The 21,139-nt window shown below is 45.0% G+C and overlaps 1 protein-coding gene and 1 long non-coding RNA gene across 5 annotated transcripts in view; one reads left to right on the top strand and one right to left on the bottom strand.

Annotated features, from left to right (window-relative positions):
- Positions 1-8,810, bottom strand: part of LOC102448091 (uncharacterized) — a 57,241-nt gene extending 48,431 nt beyond the window's left edge. The window contains exons 1-3 of the mRNA XM_075919831.1: positions 8,801-8,810; positions 7,671-8,001; positions 7,353-7,483 (exon numbers count right to left, since the gene is read on the bottom strand). Coding sequence (XP_075775946.1) covers positions 7,353-7,483; positions 7,671-8,001; positions 8,801-8,810 — 472 coding nt within the window. The remainder of the gene's footprint in view (positions 1-7,352; positions 7,484-7,670; positions 8,002-8,800) is intronic.
- A 3,650-nt stretch (positions 8,811-12,460) lies between these two features.
- The window catches only part of LOC142827268 (uncharacterized), a 154,601-nt gene continuing 145,922 nt past the window's right edge, over positions 12,461-21,139 (top strand). For 2 of the 4 annotated variants that reach the window (XR_012901876.1, XR_012901877.1), the window contains exon 1: positions 12,481-13,533. This is a non-coding gene — a long non-coding RNA (uncharacterized LOC142827268). Of the gene's footprint in view, positions 13,534-21,139 lie in introns of all 4 variants that reach the window. The other 2 variants (XR_012901874.1, XR_012901875.1) reach the window with 2 other exon arrangements.

Below are 21,139 nucleotides of genomic sequence, written 5' to 3'. Positions count from 1 at the left end.
AACTAGCTAGTTCGAACTAGGCGTTAGTCCTCGTAAAATGAGGTTTACCTAGTTCGAACTAAGCGCTCCGCTAGTTCGATTCAAATTCGAACTAGCGGAGCGCTAGTGTAGCACCTATTAAAGTTAGTTCGAACTAACGTCCGTTAGTTCGAACTAACTTTGTAGTGTAGACATACCCTTGCAGTTTACATTGGCTGAGAATTATGGCTGTTAGGAGCTCCAAGGGAGGGGCAATGCCTACAGGTGAGCACAGGGCAGTGTGTGGAGCCACCTGCCCCCTCTATAAGGCCTGCACTATCACAGGGGAGCTGCCCCAGGAAAGTGCCCAAACCCTCTAGGACTAGTCCTGAGCCCCTTCCTGTATCCTTATTCCTGCCCAGATCTCCCCCCCCCCAGCATCCTGACTTAATCCCCCTGCACTCTAAGGGTATGTCTACGCTTCAAAGTTAATTCGAACTAACAGACGTTAGTTCGAATTAACTTTCATAGGTGCTACACTAGCGCTTCGCTAGTTCGAACTTAATTGGAACTAGCGGAGCGCTTAGTTCGAACTAAGAAAACCTCATTTTATGAGGATTAAGCCTAGTTTGAACTTACTAGTTCGAATTAAGGGGTGTGTAGCCCCTTAATTCGAACTAGTGGGAGGCTAGCCCTCCCCAGCTTTCCCTGGTGGCCACTCTGGCCAACACCAGGGAAACTTGTCTACCCCCCTCCCGGCCCCAGACTCCTTAAAGGGGCATGGGCTAGCTACGGTGCCTGTGCCAGGTGCAAGCCTGCCAGCACCCAGCCAGCAGACCCTGCACCTGGCACGGATCGAGCCACCCACCCGATGCCCCCCAGCCCTCCCCCTCTTCACGGGACCAGGCTGGCAGCTCCCGGGAGCTTGCCCGGGACCTCAAGAGGCGGGCACCCGCCTGGGCTCGTGCAGACATCGTGGACCTTGTCCACGATCTCCGCACTAGGCACAGGAAAGTGGCCGTCTAGGGCAGGAGAGCTGCCAGCCTGACCACCCAGGAGCAGGTGTGCAAGAGAATCAAGGGGGTACCCTGAGACCCCCGACCCTGAGTCCCGAGCTTAGAATGTCCGTACTGGGTCAGACCAAAGGTCCATCTAGCCCAGTAGCCTGTCTGCCGACAGCGGCCAACCCTAGGGACCCTGGAGGGAATGGACCGAAGACAGTGACCAACCCATTTGTCTCGTGCCATCCCTCTCCAGCCTTCCACAAACCTTGGGCAGGGACACCACTCCTACCCCCTGGCTAATAGCACTCCATGGACCCAACCTCCATGACTTGATCTCACTTCCCTTTAAACTCTGTTCTAGTTCTAGCCTTCATAGCATCCTGCAGCAAGGAGTTCCACAGGTTGACTCTTTGCTTTGTGAAGAAGAACTTTCTTTGTTACTACTTTGAAGCCTGCTACCCATTCCTTTCTTTTGGTGTCCTCTAGTCCTTCTTTATGGGAACTAATGAAGAACTTTTCTGTATGCACCCTCTCCACCCAACTCCTGCTTTTAGAGACCTCTATCCTGTCCCCCCTCCGTCTCCTCTTTTCTAAGCTGAAAAGTCCTAGTCTCTTTAGCCTCTCTTCATATAGGACCTGTTCCCAACCCCTGATCATTTTAGTTGCCCTCCCCTCTCCAAATGTTGTACCAAATAAAAGCAAGCAGGATCTTATGAGGGGGATAAGGCAAAAAGCCACATTTATTGTAAAGATAATAATAATAAAAAAAAGAAAAGATAGAAGCAAACAACGTTGTTTTACTACTTATTCCTAACACTACTTAACCCTTATACACTTGTATGTATATTATATATATATATAACCATTCATTCATACATCCATTCATTCAAGTTCTGTGTATAGTTACCAGCCTGGAAGTTGCTTGTGACAGAATACTGGCCAGGTATTCTGTACACAAGTGATGGTAGTGGGGAGCGAAGTCCTGATCAGATGCGCATCTGAAGCTCCTGGTGGGCTGGCAGCAGAACCTTGGACTCTGATTCCATAGTTTTTTAGTCCAGTTCTTATAGGAATTTCTTCCTATGCCAGTCTATGGAAATTGCTGTATCATGCTGATGTCTCCAGGGTGGCTGCCAGGTGCTCATCAGTGATCTTATCGGGTGGACCTCCAGTTTCTCCACTTGACACCTTTTGGTTGCACTGGCACCTGACGCCTTCTTCAGCCCTTTGTTGCTGTATTCTCAGGCTGGCACCTCTTAGAACCATTCACTCATCATCCAAGCACTCTCTCTCTCTTACATACATTCCTTAATGTTTCCCATACAATGTTTTTGTATAATAATAACTTTACATATATCAGAGTTGTAGTTACAAAAAGTTTTTGGTAATAATCACTTTACATATATCAGAGTTGTAGTTACAAAAAGTTTCTGGGTGGTATTGCTTAAAACATTCTCTGAGTGCTGAGTAAAGTTACAATGTTTTAAAGAGAACAGGCGTCAATTAAGTAACAATGCCCTTAGTCAATTACAGGGCTTGGCTCCCATAGCAGAGTTAGTGGTTTGACAATGCATCGTTACAATGTATCTTTGCAATGTCAATTTCAAGCAGCCCCTTGCACAAATTTGAGCATACCCTGGAGCACGGGGGGGGGGGGGGGGGGGGGGGGGGGGCTGTTTCTGGTTACATAGGATTATATTTTTAACAGTTCTAAGTTACATTACCTAATACATTATATTCTAAAGGGGGCAATAATAATAATAAATCTAAACATTTAACAATCTTAACAAATAATAATAATAAGAAGAATTAATAATAAATCTAAATACTTTAAGTTGTGGGGAACAAATTATGGGGAGTCACTTCCATTTGGGGGAATCACATTTTTAATACATTAATATGTTACCCCTACACCAGCCTCTCTCTTCCCCTCTCCCACCTCCTTTTCCCAGTCTCCCCCAGTTTTGTTCAATAAAGACAGAGTCAATGTTGGAAGAAACGTTATCTTTATTTTGTACATCAAGAAGAGGGGCTAGGGAAGGGTAAGTGGAAGGAGGTGAGGGAGGAATGAGGTACGAGCCCCCGATGGGGAGGACTGGGCTGGCTCTGCGGGCTTCTGGGGGTGGAAGCTCTCCTGCAGCCCCCCAATTGCCCCCTCTCCCCAGATGGCAGCCTGCGGCAAGTGCAGCCGGGCTGATGGCCGAGTGCTGTGATGTGCCCAGTGTGGATAGTCCGGGCAATCCAAGCCAGGACTGCTTTGCAAGCGGGACACCCCAGAGAACTGTCTGTCCGGGGTGGGGGTCAGGACCCTTTAAGCACAGCCCTCGGGTAGCCTGAGACACCATGTCCACGCTCTAAGTCCTCCTGTGATGCCCTGCCGGCACTGCTGCCATCCTTAAGCCCGGTTCAGGGTCCACTTAATGTGGACATGATAGTTCGAATTAGCAAAACGCTAATTCGAACTAGTTTTTTAGTCTGGATCCGTTAGTTCGAATTAACTAATTTGAACTAAGTTAGTTCGAATTAACGTTGTAGTGTAGATATACCCTGTGTCTCTTCCCCCCACCTCCCCCTCCCCCCCCGATTCTACATGCCCATCTCCTGCCTTAAGCAGTCCAAATCCCTTGGTCCCAGCCCGAAGTCCCCAAAGACCTTATCCCTGCCCCACATTAAAAGTCACCTCTCCCAGTCAGACCCCCCCCACCCCACTCCACCCAATCCCCTGCCTCAACCCACTGCCACCTCCCATGCTCTGAATTACCCTTTTTTTGTTTTTGTACCATTCTTGAGTTTAGGGGGACCTCACAAAATCTAACAGCTCCTGGCTCCCAAAGAGGCAATCTGGCTCAGGCTTACTTTAATCCAGTGGTGGGCAATAATTTTTGATGCGGCAGTGGGAGGGGGGGTCATGCCAAGATTTTGAAAAAGTCCAGGGCTGCATTCTTCCATGGTATTAATGGAGATGTGGGGTCTGTGATGGGGGTTGGGTGCAGAAGGGCACTTGGGGTAAGTGACTGGAGTGCAGGAGGGAGACTGGAGTCTGGGAGGGAGTTGGGATGAAGCAGGCAGTTGTGGTCTAGGGCAGGGGACTGGAGTGCAGGGGTTTGGGATGTAACCTAGGGTAGGAGGGGATTGTGATCTGGGGCAGGAGATTGGGGTGCCAATCTGGGAGGGGGTGTGGGTGTGAGTGGGACCGAGGGTTTGGTGCCAGAAGCAGGCGGTGGCCAAGAGACTGATTTGCCAGCCACAAAGCTAGCCTCCCTGGCCATGTGCTTCACGAATAACAAGCAGCTCCCATTGGCTGGCTTCTGCCAGAATCCAGTAAATGAGAATGTGCTGGAGGTGAGGCAGCTTCTAAAACTCCTCCCTCAGCCCCAGTTTTAAAACAGAAACAGAGCTCTACAGTCGTGTTTCTGCAGGGTGCACGAGGCTGTGGTGCAAGCTGGGAAGCCTGTCTGGGGTTCCCCACTGCCTCCATGGGCCGGATCTGGTGGCTTGGCAGGCCGTATTTTGCCCTGGCCTACTTTAATTGCTTAACCAGCTCAAAACTATCTTTGAATCTTTTCATATTCTCTTATAAATCTCCAAATGTATAATACCTTTCCTGAAAAAAAAAACTCGCTTGTCTCTATTACTGGGTTATAAAACACTGCAGGGTCTGGGTAGCAGTTCTGTATGTCAATAGCCTATCTTAGAAAGTTTCCTCTTTGGATTCACTTGACCTTCAATCCTGCTTGATTGCACTTCCACAAATTATTGACTGGAGCTACAGGGCCACCCGACTATGATAGGAAAGTCTGGATTTTTCTTCTTTGTATTCCTCCGAATGACCTTTTAGAGCCTTTGATTGATACTGTGATAACCTGATGAGCATAATCCTCAGCTGTCCTGGAGAGGCATAAGGATCTTGTGGAAAACAGAAGTGGCTTCACTGATTCTTTTTGAGCAAAAACCCTTGTGCGAAAAGAAAGGGCGGAAAATATCCTAATTATGTCACAAATTTAAGCTACTGTGTCTCTCATTAGCATATTTTCTGCTGCAAAAATTCACTGTGAAGACACAGCCTCTGAGCATAAATCCCTCCCCTCCTGCATGAGAAGCCCTTTGAGCCAGGACAGCTGTAGATTGGTGCAGAGGGGATTGAACAGTACCCCAGGGCTATCTGGTAGCAAAGGGAGAGTAGGAATGGAGCCCTGGCCTGGCAGAGGCTCTCGTGACCAGATGGCCAGAGGATGTTTTAGATCCACATTTTGGGGATCTAGTGGGGCCCATGGAATACGCCAGTGGAGCGAGAGGGCAGCTGGGATGTGGTCACTGTTGCCACCTTTGTTACAATGAAGAGAAACTGCAGCATAAATGAGAGAGAGTTCTAGGTTATAACCAATAAAGCTAATGTTACAGAGGCTATTGATGTGCTTAACTTTCTCTGTGGATGGAGGCCAGGCCATTTCCATGGCTCTCCTTCCCCAAACATCCCTACCACGTGTGGTCCAAGACATTCCAAACAGGGAGAAAAATCTAAATAGGCAACTATTGATTTTTTATTCCAGCAACATTTGCACTGGTCAGGGGAGGGGAGAACAGGGAATCAGTTTTGGGACTACAAGCTTAGGAAATTTAAGTACATATTTCTAGATATTCTGTCCTCTTTAGAGGCATCACGCTATTACAGTACTATTGCAGTGATATGGCAGGAAGATTGCAATATAAACCCCTCTACCTATACCACGTGAAAGTCCTATGCTGACAATGGCAACATGCATGCATGGCAGAGGTTTGCAAGGGGGAGACTGTTCTATTGCAAGCAAGTTTCTGCCTCCCAGTTCAGAATGTCTGATTATAGCCACCTGGCCTTGGGGACTTTAGGTCCATGTTTTGGGGATTTATTTGGGCCCAGGGAATGTGCAGGACAGGAAGCACCAGTGTAGCCAGAGCTACAGCTGCTAGGAGGTCACTGCTGCCATCTTTTGTTGTTATTGTGGGGTTAAATTGCAGCATAAGTGAAAGATTTCTAGGTTATGACCAATGAAGCTATTGTGACAGAGAAGATTAGTGTGCTATGGAGAGGCCTTAGCTTTAGCTGTAGGTGGAAGCCAGGCAACTTCCCTGGTTCCCTTTCCTCCGACTTCCCCACCATGCATGATCAAAGTTAGTCCAAGAAGGGAGGAAAAATCTCAATAGGCAACTATTGATTTTTATTCCAGCAATATTTGCATTGATAAGAGGCCCAAGGGAGAATCAGATCTGGGACCACAAGTATAGGAAGCTTACGTACATATTTCCAGATATTCTGCTTTCTTTAGAGGCATCACACTGTTGTACTAGAAATACTAGTATGGCAGTGCGATGGCAGGAAGACTGCATTATGAATGCCAGTCGCTATTCCACGCGAAAAAGGCCTTTGCTGACAATGGCATCATGCGTGCGTGGCAGAGGGTTGCGAGGGGGAGGCAGATCCATTGTGAGCAAGTTTCTGCATCCCAGTTCAGAATATTTGTTTGAATTATTTTCCACTCATAGCTGGTGATGTTTAAGAATTGTTCATAGAGGGAGAAAATCAAGACAGTGAGTGGTATTCCTGGGCAGGTCAAACACATGGGAATCCCCCTCAGAGGACTGGAATGATTTTTATAGCAGGGGTGCTGGTAGCCATTGAACCAAACTGCAAACCCTGTATAAAGAGGAACCCACTTCAAGCTGGGGCAGGGAAGGGGCAGCTTTCCTAGATCCAGCACCTGAGACTATCCCTGTTGCTCATTATCCCTCTCCATTCGTTGACTTGCTGGTCAGTCGGCAGGGACAAAATGTCCTCTCTTGATCAATGGCTCTGTCTTACAGGCCTGGAAAACTGGATTTCTCTTTAAATAAGGGATCTTCAGCAATTCTCCCAAGGCTGCGCCTGCCTGTAATAGTGTTCAAAACCAATACTGGTAGCAAAACCTGGTCTGTGAGGGTATGTCTACACTTGCAGTCTATTTTGGAATAGGGCTACAAATTTAGGCATTAGGAATTGCAAATCAAGCTCAGGATTTAAATATCCCACGCTTGATTTGCATCTTCCCGGCCAGGCACCATTTTTTGAAATTTACAAGCCTGGAATAACTGCCCATGTTTACACGCAGCAGTGAAACGGGGGTTCGAAATAAAGCCATATTTCAAACTATCTGTTGTTCCTCCTGCAATGAGGTTTAACAATAGGGCTTTATTTCGAACGCCCATTTCACTGCCGCGTGTAGACGTGGGCAGTTATTCCAGGCTTGTAAATTTCAAAAAAATGTTGCCTGGCTGGGAAGATGCAAATCAAGATATTTAAATCCCGGGCTTGATTTGCAATTCCGAATGCCTACATTTGCAGCCCTATTCAGAAATAGGCTGCAAGTGCAGACATACCGAGTCCCAACTCCTGTATCCGTTCCCAAGCAATAGTTGCAAGTGTACAGAAGACCATTCCAGGTGGGACATGATAGCGATGGCTTTCCAAAGTTGGTGAACCGGAAGTAAAGGAGGAACTAGATAGCTCACTTAAAAACATAATTTGTATGGGATGGTCTCATATCCGGATCAGATACAATGAGTGTCTACTACTGGCTTCAGCTCAGAGGCAAGAATAAGAAACCAACTAAAGGGGGTGTGTGTGTGGTTTTGGGTGGAGTTTTTTGGATATTTTTGAAAGTCTGTGGCTCAGATTAGTGAGGTTTTTGTACATACCATCTATGGCTTTCTAACACTGTGAGATCCCAGGTGGCACAGTAATAGGTAGCAGCGTCATTGTAGGTTGGGTCTACTGTTAGGGTACAGGTATCTTTTCCAGGTATCTTATAAGCGCCAAACTTGTTTCTGTTAGGATTTGAAGAGTCACTGTCTGTCTTATAATACAGCAGCCACTCTGGAGCTTCTCCAGGTCTCTGTCGGTACCAGTGTATATATGCATCACCAAAATTGATCCCATCAACTTTACAATTAATCCTTGCGGTACTGCTGTCTGGCTTCTTGGTGATGGATAACTGAGTTTGTATCAATTGTACTTGTGCAGCTCCATCTACAACAAAAGAAAGAAAAAATGTGGTAAACTTGAATTTGGAGCCTCTCTGGCTGTTGCTCAGTAATTGGCACATTTGCAGAAAACTGTAGTGAAAACCCTTGACTTACATGACCAGATTGAAGCCACAGTAAGAACCTGCAGCAGTAACATTCTCACTGACTTCAGTTGAGCCTGCATGTCAGAGATAGAAGGATATTAATTAGGATCTCAGATGGAGGGCTGAGTGCTTTTGTGGAGAGGAAGTGAGTCACTTAAGTAGAAGCTGTGAACAGTTCTGTTGGTTGCAGGTATGTCTGATCCAAGTGACAAGTTTCAAAGAGGTAAATTAACTTTACTGATACCCATATGAGACAAATTTAGCCATTGTGCATCTCCGCAATAAGTCTAGCATGAAGCAGATGCTCCTGTGAACTTAAGATAATATCCATTGGGTTTAGTTATATCGTGCACAATGAAGGGTTCACATTGATTGGTACAGTAGATGCTAAATTCTGATTTACTGTATCCAGGAAAGCATCTGCATTAAGATTAAATACGTTGCTGCCTTCCCTTTGAGGACAAATCGCTGTCTAGTTCTATTTTAATGATTATTCTTTTTCTAGAATAAAAGCCTTCAGCAGTAATGCCTATGTGGTACAGAGGGCTGTAGCTGTATAGGCTGAGATTCACAGAGAGTCTGGGTGGGTCATTAAGGTGATTTTTTTTTCTCTGAATACCCAGCTGGAATCTGACACAGAAAAAAGCAGATCTATAAGCTCCTCAGCACTGAGTAGTCACTGAACACTACTGTACTTACCTCCTGCCATTGCTATTACGGGAAATGGGGTAGGAGGAGGGAGACATCCGTGAGTGGTAGATAGGAATGGAGGGAAAGGAAGGAAGGACATTTGGTTGTGTCTAGACATGGATACGGGGGAAGATAGGAGCATAAGGAGAGAAGTAAAAATGGGAGAGTGGGACAGAGTCAGGGTTCAGATGGAAGGGAGGAGACAGGGTCTGGTGCTTAGTGCTAGCCTAGGATTTGGGAAACCCAGCTTTAATGTTCTCTTCTGTCACAGACTTTCTATGGACCTCAGTTCCCCATGTAGAAAAAAACTGGCATAATAGGACTTGCTTAACTCACAGCACAATTATGTGGAGAAATGCATTAGAAATTGTGAAGTTCTCCAATACTGAGGTAACTTAGCTGGTTGGGTGCTGGGGAAACAGAAGGGCCTCTAACCTCTAGAGAACCCTTCCTTGCAGTTCCTAGAATTAATTCAGGAATCTTGAGTTACAGTGTTTCTCTCCTGACAGTAAATACTTATGAAACCCACTGGCAAAGTGTGTATATTATCCCCCTTTAGTGCCTAGCTCACATACTAGAGTGTCTAGTATGAACTGAACCTCTGTTTGTTTTTGTTAGGACACTGTATAACAACACTCCTTTAAAGAATATTAAGGTTGCAAAATCAAGCACACAACAGTTAGTAAATGCCAGACTTAATGTTGCCCATGCAGCCTTATTCAGGTTTCCTTATGTGTATGAGCTTTGATGCAGCCTTTATCACACATCATTTCTTCTGCAGGACTCCTGCTTCATTTTCTGCCCAAGGTGGATGGTGTGCTGAGGGTCAGAGCTGTGTAACAAAGGAGGCTGTTGAACATCAGACCTTGAACTCATTTGCTGAGAATTTGGAAGGTGTCTGGTGGAAGAGGAAGGGGACTGCAGGAAAGGGAGGGCTGGTCTCATGATACAGGCAGTTGGGTGCCACCAGGGATAATTGGAAGCTATCCCTCCTGGTGCCTCAGATTTCTTTAACAAAATACAGGACTATGTAGCACTTTAAGGACTAACAAGATGGTTTATTAGGTGATGAGCTTTCGTGGGCCAGACCCACTTCCTCAGATCAAATAATGGAAGAAAATTGTCACAACCATATATATGGTCAGCTACACCAGCCTAACACGGCTACATTTCTATCAGATTTCTTTGTGATGCTGGCAAGTCATTTAAACCAAAACATTGCATGTGCCTCGTTTTCTCGGTGGTCTCATCCTGGGTTCTGATTTGCAGAATCTCTGAGCACTCCTGACTGCAAATGAAGTTGTCCGGTGCAGTGATAATATAGACTAACCCTGGGAGGTTTGATCCCCAATCCAAGGATTTTATAAACAAATATTTAGTTCTACCATACAGTACACATTTACACAAACATTCTGGCTGGGTCTAGACTGGCATGATTTTGCAGAAATACTTTTAACGGAAAAGCTTTTCCGTTAAAAGTATTTCCGCAAAAGCGCGTCTAGATTGGCACGGATGCTTTTGCACAAAAAGTGCTTTTGCGCAAAAGCATCTGTGGCCAGTCTAGACGCGATTTTGTGCAAGATGCGATTTTTGCCATGGCGGCTTTTTTGCGCAAAACCGTTCTTCCCTGTCTACACTTGCGCAAGAGGGCTTTTTCCCAAGCGGGAGCATGAAAGTATTTGTGCAAGAAGCACTGATTTTGTACATTACAAAGTCAGTGCTCTTGCGCAAATTCAAACGGCCAGTGTAGACAGCTGGCAAGTTTTTGCGCAAAAGTAGTCGCTTTTGCACAAAATCTTGCCAGTCTAGACGTAGTGTAGCATGTATGTATGTAGCAGTTTGCCACCATAGGAGATCGTCCGCTTTCCAGACACGGTAAACTATCCAGATGCTTAAAATTAAGCAAGTGTGTAAATGTTTGAAAAATATCCTCCAAATTTTGTTTTGGCTCAGCACAGAAACATTTTTTCTCATCAAAATAAAAAACTGAAATATTTTTGTTTCAGTTTGAATAAAACATTTTGTTCTTGCTAAAGCATTTTTCCCCCTTGGTTTTTGTTATGTTTTGAATTTGTGACAGTTTTACCTTTTCAGTGGGTTTCTTCTGTAGATAAAGCTGATAATATAAAAAATAAATGTTTCAAAATAAAAAGGCAAAATGGCTCATTTTGAAAATGTTGAAATCAAATTTCAACTTTCAAAACTTATTTTTTTTCCAGCAACTCCATTTGTCAAATTCAACCTACATTTGCAAATAGTTTCAAACTGAAATTGTGCTTTTTTGGGGGGGAGGGAGAAACTCTCTGTGAAATCACCTCTAAAAGATGTTGTAGTGACTTCTTGCAAAATATATTTCAAAACCACAGCTGTATGTTGCGGTTCTTCCTCTCAAATTGCAGAAACCAGCGAGGAGTTTCTGCAGCTGGTTCCACACTGAGAAGAAAAATAAGGGATGTGTCCGGTTTCGCACACTTGACAGGCTGAAGTTCAGAATGCAGAGCTTTTGTACAGGTTGTCTATGGCTTTCTAATACTGTGCGATCCCAGACGGCACAATAATACATAGCAGTATCCTCAGGGGTTAGCCGGTGCATGTGGAGAGTAGATCTGTTTTTAGAAGCAACATTTGAAACTTCAAACCTTCCTTTATCAATGCCTTCATCCACAGTCACTGATGTCGCTTGAGCATACAAAATCCTCTTTGGAGCTGCACCAGGGCTCTGTCGATACCAGTGTATGTTTTCACTGTTAATAGTGGCACCAGGAATTTCACAGTGCATAACTGCAGTTTTATCTTTTTGTCTGGTGATAGAAATGGGAGTTTGTGTCACAGTTTTTTGTGTATGTCCATCTAGAGAGAAAGGAGGAGAAAAAAATGTACCGTAAATCTGCACTCCGAGGAACTTAGTATGTGCCTTGTTGCTCAAGGAATGTGTACATGTGGAACAGAACAAAATGGAAAAGTGACTTACAAGACCACGCTGAAGTCGCAATCAGAACCTGCAGCAGTAACATTCTCACTGGCTGGGCTGAACTTGAAACAGAGGACCATGAAATAGACCCTCAAATGGAGAGGCTAGGAGAGAGGTGCAGCTGTGGAGAGGAAATGGGTTGATTAATATGTACCCAATGATAGCTTTCGTGACTGCAAATATACTAGACTAAGTTTTCTGAAGAGCCACAGTACATATGTAGTCAGGTGGTCAGAAGCTAAAAAGCTCTGGAGGGGGAGGGTGCTGAAGTCTCTTCTGTTTTCATAAATGAACTGGTGAGGGCAGATGTTTGCAAATCAAGGTTTGTGTGCTCCAGATAATGCAGCTGCATGCATTAAAGCAGAAATGAAAACAAGTAAAGTAAGGTTTGTGTAGTTGTGTGCGTGGAATCCCATCTGATTTTCCAGCTGTCGGTGCTTTATTTTTGGTTTGTTTTATGGGCACAAAAAGCAGGGACATGCACAGGAATTTAAATATGACCACTTTTGGATGCTTCAGGGGGTAGCCGAGTTAGTCTGTACCGGAGAAACTTAAAAAATAACAAAGTCTGGTAGCACTTTATAGATTAACAAAACATGTAGTTGGTATCTTGAGCTTTCATGGACACAGCACACTTGGGTCATCTGAAGAAGTGGGCTGTGCCCACGAAAACTCATGATACCATCTACATGTTTTGTTAGTCTATAAAGTGCTACCACACTTTTGGATGGGCATTTTAGAGCAGTGCATGGTTGGGCTTAACATAGTGAAATGCAGTCAGCTGGAGTAGTGGCCTGGGCTGCGTCCGACTGCGGCTAGAGCAGAAATACATATTTTTTAAGGCAAATATTGGGGTGTGTGTCACTGCTTGCCCCCCCACTTGTGCATGCCTTTGGGCACAGGCATATTAGGAGACCCTGTAGTTTGGCTAGCAGCATGTTTACATTTCCCTAGTGATGCCTGGATCTGTGCTCAGATCCTTGCATGGGCCAGCAATGCTGTCCATGATGGCTGTGTAGCAATGTTCTCCCTCCTCTTACCAATCCGATTGTGCTATCTTGTCTTATTTGTACAAGTCACTGTGATACAGACTGGCCCTTGTCAGTGCAACTGTGTGCTATTGCTGCCCTCTGCTGAGCGCTAGCACATGCTCACACTCACAGCTGTCTTTATACTTTTGTTCAAAAAAGGACCTTTGTGTACTTCATTACTTGTATGTAATTTTGTCTCAAGTGTGTAGGTAAAATGTTGCCTCGAGGTTTCATTGTAAAGAGCTAATATAAGCACATACCTATGCGATATCAAATAGCATTCATGATGCAATGCATACCACACACCAGGAAAGAAGGAGTTAACCTGACCCAGACTGCAGTAAGTGCATCTAGCTCCATCTGGAGGGTGGGGAAGGGCTAATTTTGCTCAGCTGGGTAGGATTGGCAGGGTGAATTAGGGATGAATGCTAGCTGAGAGGAGCAGACCAGGGTCCTTGGCCTGGAACCTATGGTGGAGGACATGCCTGTCTGCTTGCCTATGTTCTCTTGCTGGCTACCAAGGAAAATGGCATAAAAGCCCCTGAGATAAGGGGTACTGACCCCCCCCCCCCCCATGGGGCTGCAGCACTGGCCTAAGGTCATTGGAGTGTAGTTTTGTGTGACTCTCCGTTGCCTGGAAGAGGTGGCATGAATGTGTTAGGCTGCTGGAGGCCAGAGTTGTTGTTAGTAGGAGGCACCAGAGGAGAAAACGTTGCCAGCCACAAGGGGACATTCTGGTGGTGAGTTTTCTTGCTCCAGAATGTTTCATTAATTATTATTATTTATGTTGTGATGTCCATGCATGTGGTGCTTTGGAGAATGTGTAACAGCTATTGTACGACAGTGGCCAGAAAACAGCTGAAGGGTCAGTGTACTCTCTGCAGCCTTTGTGACTGAAAAACTAACCTGAATATTTTTTTTTTTTTTTTGGTGGGGTTGGAGAGGAGGGGGATGGGAAGGAGGTGTGGCAAAGGGGGTTCTGGAGACTGGGTATAGAACTCATCTGGGTTGCTACTGGAGAAGTTGTGGAGATGTGTTCGGAGCTAATGAGGGAACCGATCCCTTCTGGGTAGGGTGGCTACTATCAGGGATGGATTTTTTTTTTTTTTTTTTAAGAGAGGCTGCAACCCAGGGCCTTGGGTTATGTGGGGGGGAGGCTGCAAAAAGACCTCTAGGTTGTCAATTTTTTTTGCAGGGCCCTTTAGGCACTTCAGGCTAAAGACCCCATGTTCAGTCCTTACCTCAGGGAGGGATGCAGCTCCAAGCACTGTTGCCCCCACTCTTGCTGGGCTGTAGCTGCAAGCACTGGGAAGCTCCATCCAGGCACTTCCTTTGCCTGCATGCTCTTCCCTGGCAGTTTCCTTTGGCTGAGAATTATGGCTGTTAGGAGCTCCAGGGGAGGGGCAATGCCTGCAGGTGAGCACAGGGCAGTGTGTTGAGCCACCTGCCCCCTCCTCAAGACCTGCACCATCACCGGGGAGCTGCCTCGGGAAAGTGCCCAAACCCTCTAGGACCAGTCCTGAGCCCCTTCCTGTACCCTTATTCCTGCCCAGATCTCCTGCCCCCCCAGCATCCTGACTTAATCCCCCTGCACTCTGTCTTCTCCCCCACCCCCCGATTCTACATGCCCATCTCCTGCCTTAAGCACTCCAAATCCCTTGGCCCCAGCCTGAAGTTCCCAAACACCTTATCCCTGCCCCACCCTAAAACTCACCTCTCCCAGTCAGAACCCCCCCCCCCACTCCACCCAATCCCCTTCCTCAACCCACTGCCACCTCCCATGCTCTGAATTACTCTTTTTTACCATTCTTGAGTTTAGGGGGACCTCACAAAATCTAACAGCTCCTGGCTCCCAAAGAGGCAATCTGGCTCAGGCTTACTTTAATCCAGCGGTGGGCAATAATTTTTGATGCAGGAGTGGGAGGGGGGTCACGCCAAGATTTTGGAAAAGTTCAGGGTAGCATTCTTCCATGGAATTAATGGAGATGTGGAGTCTGGGATGGAAGTTGGGTGCAGAAGGGCACTTGGGTTAAGGGACTGGAGTGCAGGAGGGAGACTGGAGTCTGGGAGGGAGTTGGGATGAAGCAGGCAGTTATGGTCTAGGGCAGGGGACTGGAGTGCAGGGGTTTGGGATGTGACCTAGGGTAGGAGGGGATTGTGATCTGGGGCAGGAGATTGGGGTGCCAGTCTGGGAGGGGGCGTGGGTGTAAGAGTGGGACAGAGGGTTTGGGTATGTTGAGTTGGAGTTGGGGGCAGAGAGTTGGGGCAGGAAAGGGCTGGGGTACCAGAAGCAGGCGGTGGCCAAGAGACTGATTTGCCAGCCACAAAGCTAGCCTCCCTGGCCATGTGCTTCACGAATAACTGAGCACAGGAGAGGGGGCATGATTCTTCTTAGCTGCCTGTTCTAACAAGCAGCTCCCATTGGCTGGCTTCTGCCAGAATCCAGTAAATGAGAATGTGCTGGAGGTGAGGCAGCTTCTAAAACTCCTCCCCCAGCCCCAGTTTTAAAACAGAAACAGAGCTCTGCAGTTGTGTTTCTGCAGGGTGTACGAGGCTGTGGTGCAAGCTGGGAAGCCTGTCTGGGGTTCCCTACTGCCTCCATGGGCCGGATCTGGTGGCTTGGCAGGCCGTATTTTGCCCTGGCCTACTTTAATTGCTTAACTAGCTCAAAACTATCTTTGAATCTTTTCATATTCTCTTATAAATCTCCAAATGTATAATACCTTTCCTGAAAAAAAAAAAAACAACTCGCTTGTCTGTATTACTGGGTTATAAAACACTGCAGGGTCTGGGTAGCAGTTCTGTATGTCAATAGCCTATCTTAGAAAGTTTCCTCTTTGGATTCACTTGACCTTCAATCCTGCTTGATTGCACTTCCACAAATTATTGACTGGAGCTACAGGGCCACCCGACTATGATAGGAAAGTCTGGGTTTTTCTTCTTTGTATTCCTCCGAATGACCTTTTAAAGCCTTTGATAGATACTGTGATAACCTGATGAGCATAATCCTCAGCTGTCCTGGAGAGGCATAAGGATCTTGTGCAAAACAGAAGTGGCTTCACTGATTCTTTTTGAGCAAAAACTTTTGTGCGAAAAGAAAGGGCGGATAATATGCTAATAATGTCACAATTTATGCTAATGAGTCTTTCATTAGCATATTTTCTGCTGCAAAAATTCACCGTGAAGACACAGCCTCTGAGCATAAATCCCTCCCCTCCTGCATGAGAAGCCCTTTGAGCTGAGACAGCTGTAGATTGGTGCAGAGGGGATGGAACAGTACCCCAGGGCTATCTGGTAGCAAAGGGAGAGTAGGAATGGAGCCCTGGCCTGGCAGAGGCTCTCTCAGCTCTCTGTTCCTTTGGCAGGACTTCTTCTGCACACAGCTTGCTCTGCTCTCTCAGCTCTCTCCTTGCTCAGAGAGACCCAGAATAATCCCTGCTCACAGGGAGGACAGGGCCTGGCCTCTCACTGGCCTGTCCAACCTGTCAATCAGGCTGAGCTGGAGTGTTGGCTGCTTTCCATTGTCTCTGGGGTCAGTCAGTCTCATGAACTCTTCCCCTTCAGATACTGCGAGCTGGCAAACCAAAAACTCCCACAGAGTTTTAGTAAGGGGTAACAGTCCCCTTACATTCCCCCTTGCTAGAATTCCACCACAGCCACAAAATTCACACCATATAAAAAAACATTAACAATTAGCAAAAACATTTCACATACTTAACATCTTATTTCTACTGGACATGCGGACACTCATTAAGCCATTACATAGGACCAATAACATCATCATCTCTAAGTTTAACAGGCAATACACCCTTATTAGTTCTCTGGGACCTTCTTACAACAGGTGGTTCATTACCCATATTTTCTATTTCCCTGTCTTCAGGTAATACTGGGTCAGCCTGAGGGATCTGGTCTTCCTCATTATGGTCTGGGGTTGCTACCCTCTGTTCCCTTTGGTATTCAATTTGTGGGACTAGAACCATTCCCCAACTCCTTTCAGTCTCTTCAGGCCATCCTGATCTACACCTCCTAGGATTCCTGACTGAACTAAAGGTGCAATGTTTTAGCTGATCTCTATGAACTGTTCTCTCATGACCTCCCCGTTCACGAGGATAAGAGATATTTCGGAATAGGCTTTATTTTCCAAAATATCCGCGTCTAGACTGGCGCTTTTTTCCGGCAAAGCTCTGTGCTGAAAAAAAGCAGCAGCCATTTTTATTCTACTGAAACGGGGGAGATTTAAATCCCTGCTTCTTTAGCAATTGCAATACATCTAATTTGCATCCCTTTTACGAAAAAGGGATGCAATCTAGACGTAGCATGAGTGTCTACTACTGGCTTCAGCTGAGAGGCAAGAATAAGAAACCAGCTAAAAGGTGTGTGGGGCGGGGCGGTTGAGTGAGTTTTTGTGTATATTTTTTTGAAAGTCTGTGGCTCAGATTACATTGAGGTTTTTGTACAGACCGTCTATGGCTTTCTAACACAGTGAGATCCCAGGCAGCACAGTAATACGTAGCAGTGTCATTGTAGGTTAGTAGGTCTACTGTTAGGGTACAGGTGTCTTTTCCAGGTTTCTTGTAAGCACCAAACTTGTTTCTGTTAGGATTTAAATATTCACTTTCTGTCTTAAAATATAGTAGCCACTCTGGAGCTTCTCCAAGTCTCTGTCGGTACCAATGTATATATGTATTCCCAAAGTCACTGATACTAACTTGACAGTCTATTCTTACGGTTTTGTCTGGTTTATGTGTGATGGATAACTGATTTTGCCTCACTTGTACTTGTGCAGCTCCATCTACAAAGAAAAGAATTAAATACGATAAGCATGAATTTGGAGTCTCTCTGGTTCTCGCTCAGTAATCAGGACATTTGAAGAAAACTTGAGTGAAAATACTGAACTTACATGAACAAATCGAAGCCACAATAAGAACGAGCAGCAGTAACATTCTCGCTGACTTCAGTTGAGCCTGCATGTCAGAAATAGAAGGATATTCGTTAGGATCTCAGATGGAGGGCTGAGTGCCTTTGTAGAGAGGAAGTGAGTCATTTAAGTAGGAGCTGAGAACAGTTCTGTTGGTTGCAGGTATGTCTGACCCATGTGACAAGTTTCAAAGAGGCAAATTAACTTTACTGATACTCATATGAGACAAATGTAGCCATTGTGCATCTCCGCAATAAGTCTAGCATGAAGCAAATGCTCCTGTGAACTTAAGATAATATCCATTCGATTTATTTATATTGTGCACAATGAAGGGTTCACGTTGGTTGGTGCAGTAGATACTAAATTCTGATTTACTGTATCCAGGAAAGCATCTGCATTAAGATCTTGCTTAAGATTAAATACTTTGCTGTCATCCCTTTGAGGACAAATCGCTGTCTAGTTCTATTTTAATGATTATTCTTTTTCTAGAATAAAAGCCTTCAGCAGTAATGCCTATGTGGTACAGAGGGCTGTAGCTGTACAGGCTGAGATTCACAGAAAGTTTGGGTGAGTCATTAAGGTGCTTTTTTGCTCTGAATACCCTGCTGGAATCTGACACAGAAAAAAGCAGATCTATAAGCTCTGCAACACTGAGTAGTCACTGAACACTACTGCACTTACCTCCTGCCATTGCTATTATGGGAGATGGGGTAGCGATATTTTATTTTTCTGCAATGTTAAATGTAACACTAACAATGTTAAGAGTAAACTTCACTACACAACAAAGATTTTAAAACAAATAACATCTTTTAATATAAGCAAGTAAGGATTTTCTAGAGCCAAATTGCAAAATCGGGGAGGGGGCTGACGATCCATACACTTGAGAAATGGTTTAGTATTCAGAATGAAGTTTTTGACCAGACTTCCTCTGGCTTTCTAACACTCTGATACAAGTAGGCACCTGATAGGTATTTCTGTCATTAAGGGATATTCCCTTTACTGATAGGCTATGTCTAGACTGTGCCCGTTTGGTGCAAGAAATATGCAAGTGAGGCAAAGCGTGGAATATTGCCACACCTCATTTACATAATTAATGAGGCTCCATTTTTGCTCAAGAGGCTTTTGTGCAAAAAAGAGCCGTCTAGATGGCTCCTTTTTGTGCAAAACCCCCCTTTTGCTCGAGCCGTTCTTCCTGAAAAAACATGCAGAAGAACGGCTCTTGCACAAGAGGGGTTTTTTGCACGTTAATTATGCAAATGAGGAACAGCAATAGTCCATGCTTTGCCTCATTTGCATATGTTTTTGCACAAAAGGCTGTAGTATAGACATAGCCATAGGATAGAGTTCAGCTGGTAAGATTTCTTTGTACAATTAAACTTCTTTTTATCAGAGTCCTTGTCAAAGACAGGTTTATTGGCTGAGATGTACAGAATCTGCTCTGGAGCGTTACTGGGTCTGTGTTGATATGGAATGCCAGACTCTCTCACTCTATATAGGCAGCTTTAGCTTCTGCCCTGGACAGCTGAGTTTGTCTCAGGTATATTTGTGCGCATCCACCTACAAAGAGCAATAATAGAAAACATGAAATTGACATGAATCTGGAGCAAGGATGAGTTGTTACATGGCAATGTACCATAATGTAGAAAAATGCCAAAAAAAAAACTCTCACATAACAAAACCAAAGCCAGCATAACGTGGAGCAACATTTTATGAATTTTGCTTGGCCCTACATCTGTGAGAAATGTGACTGCTTTGGAGTGGACAGAGGGGTGCATTTGGGGATGGGAAGAGACTTTTTTAGTCAATATACAAAGATGTTTTGCTGGTTCTATAGGTTAATTTAAGCTAAGGGAGCATTTTATGGCTGAAACTCCTCTGAAATTACCTTTATCACAGAGCACTGTCAGGAATGAAGCAAATTCTATACTGGTCTAAAGATAGCAGAGCATGGAAGTCTGCCTAATTAAAGATTTTTTTTTTAAACTTTTTTTTATTACAGTGGTTCCCAGAGGCCTTTGTCTGGATAGTTTCTCCTTTGTGTTGGGTGCTATACATAGAAATAGATGGAATGACTGCCCCAAAGATCTTCAGTCTAGAGGAGTATTTGCACCAGTAAAGAATTGGATACTTACTGTTGAAATATGTTGTATCCCCCTGCCCTCCCATCCAACAGTCCACTTCGGTATTCACACACATGTGGGGGAAGAAAGCACTAAGATGTTTGAGTGGGAATACAAACTTTGTTCGTCCTTTGCACAGTACCTTGTGAATTGTGGAGCAGACCCGGGATTGTGGTTTCTAGCTATTGTTGTAACTAATACAAAGAGGAAGTGATAGGCAGAGCTGTGTTTATGGCACAGTGAAGAGTAATTTTCTTGGATGGGCTATTTTTTAACCTGTTGAATATGGAATGTGCTCTTGCCAGTTAGGGTGACCTAATAGCAAGTGTTAAAAATTAGAGTGTTAGGGAATAATAGGGGCCTATATTGAAGAAGGGGGAAAAATCCTGAGTATTAGGATGTTCCCTATAATGTTAGGTATCCCTTTTGCCAGTAGAGGACTCAGAACCCTTCTGAAGATATTAATCACCTCTCATGATCAAGCCCATGCTGGGTTTTCTGCAGATTTAGTGGAATATCGCTGCCTACTTCAGTGTGGTCACTTCCCTCTATTACATGAATTGAGTCTAGTAAAGTGGCTTATTTATCTGTTTGCTAATGCCCTCTACTGATCTTCAATGGACCTGCTCTTGTATATTTGCAATCAGTTTTGCCTAATTCTTAAAAAAAGGTTCAATTCTACACTATGAGGTTTTTAGGTTGAATTAATCTGGCTGCAAAGGCTATAGAGGAGTAGAACCAGAACCCTAACTTGGACTAGATCTTGGACCAGTCTCTCTGGCCAGGTGGGCTGGGGGATGTTCTAGGTCCATGTTTTGGTATCTACAAGGGCCCAGGGAATATGCTGGATAGGAAGCATCAGTGGATCCAGAGCTGCAGTTGGTAAGTGGTCACTGCTGCCATCTTTGTTGTTATCATGGGGGTATGTATGGAATTGCAGCCAGAGTGGGGGAGATTTCTATGTTCTCACCAATAAAGCTAATGTTATGGAAGATATTTATGGGCAATGACGGGGGAGGGGAGGTGGTTGGCTTCAACCTGTAACTGAAGCTAGGACATTTCCCTGGCTCCCCTTCCTCCAACTTCCCCTACCACAAGTGATCCAAGGCATTCAAAACAGGAAGAAAAATCTAAATGTGCAACTATATTCCATCAATATTTCCATTGAGAAGCAGTGGGAGGAAGGGGGGCATAATCAGACCTGGGATTATAAATTTAGGAAGCTTAAGTACATATTTCCAAATAGTCTGCTCTCTTTATAGCCATTACACTGTTGTACTAGTAATACTAATGCCTGTTAGTGCATAT

The sequence above is a fragment of the Pelodiscus sinensis genome, chromosome 2 (genome assembly GCF_049634645.1).
Source record: "Pelodiscus sinensis isolate JC-2024 chromosome 2, ASM4963464v1, whole genome shotgun sequence".
Classification (NCBI taxonomy): Eukaryota; Metazoa; Chordata; order Testudines; family Trionychidae; genus Pelodiscus; species Pelodiscus sinensis.
The sequence above is the reverse complement of the archived record's forward strand: the minus strand, read 5'-3'. Positions and strand labels throughout refer to the sequence as shown.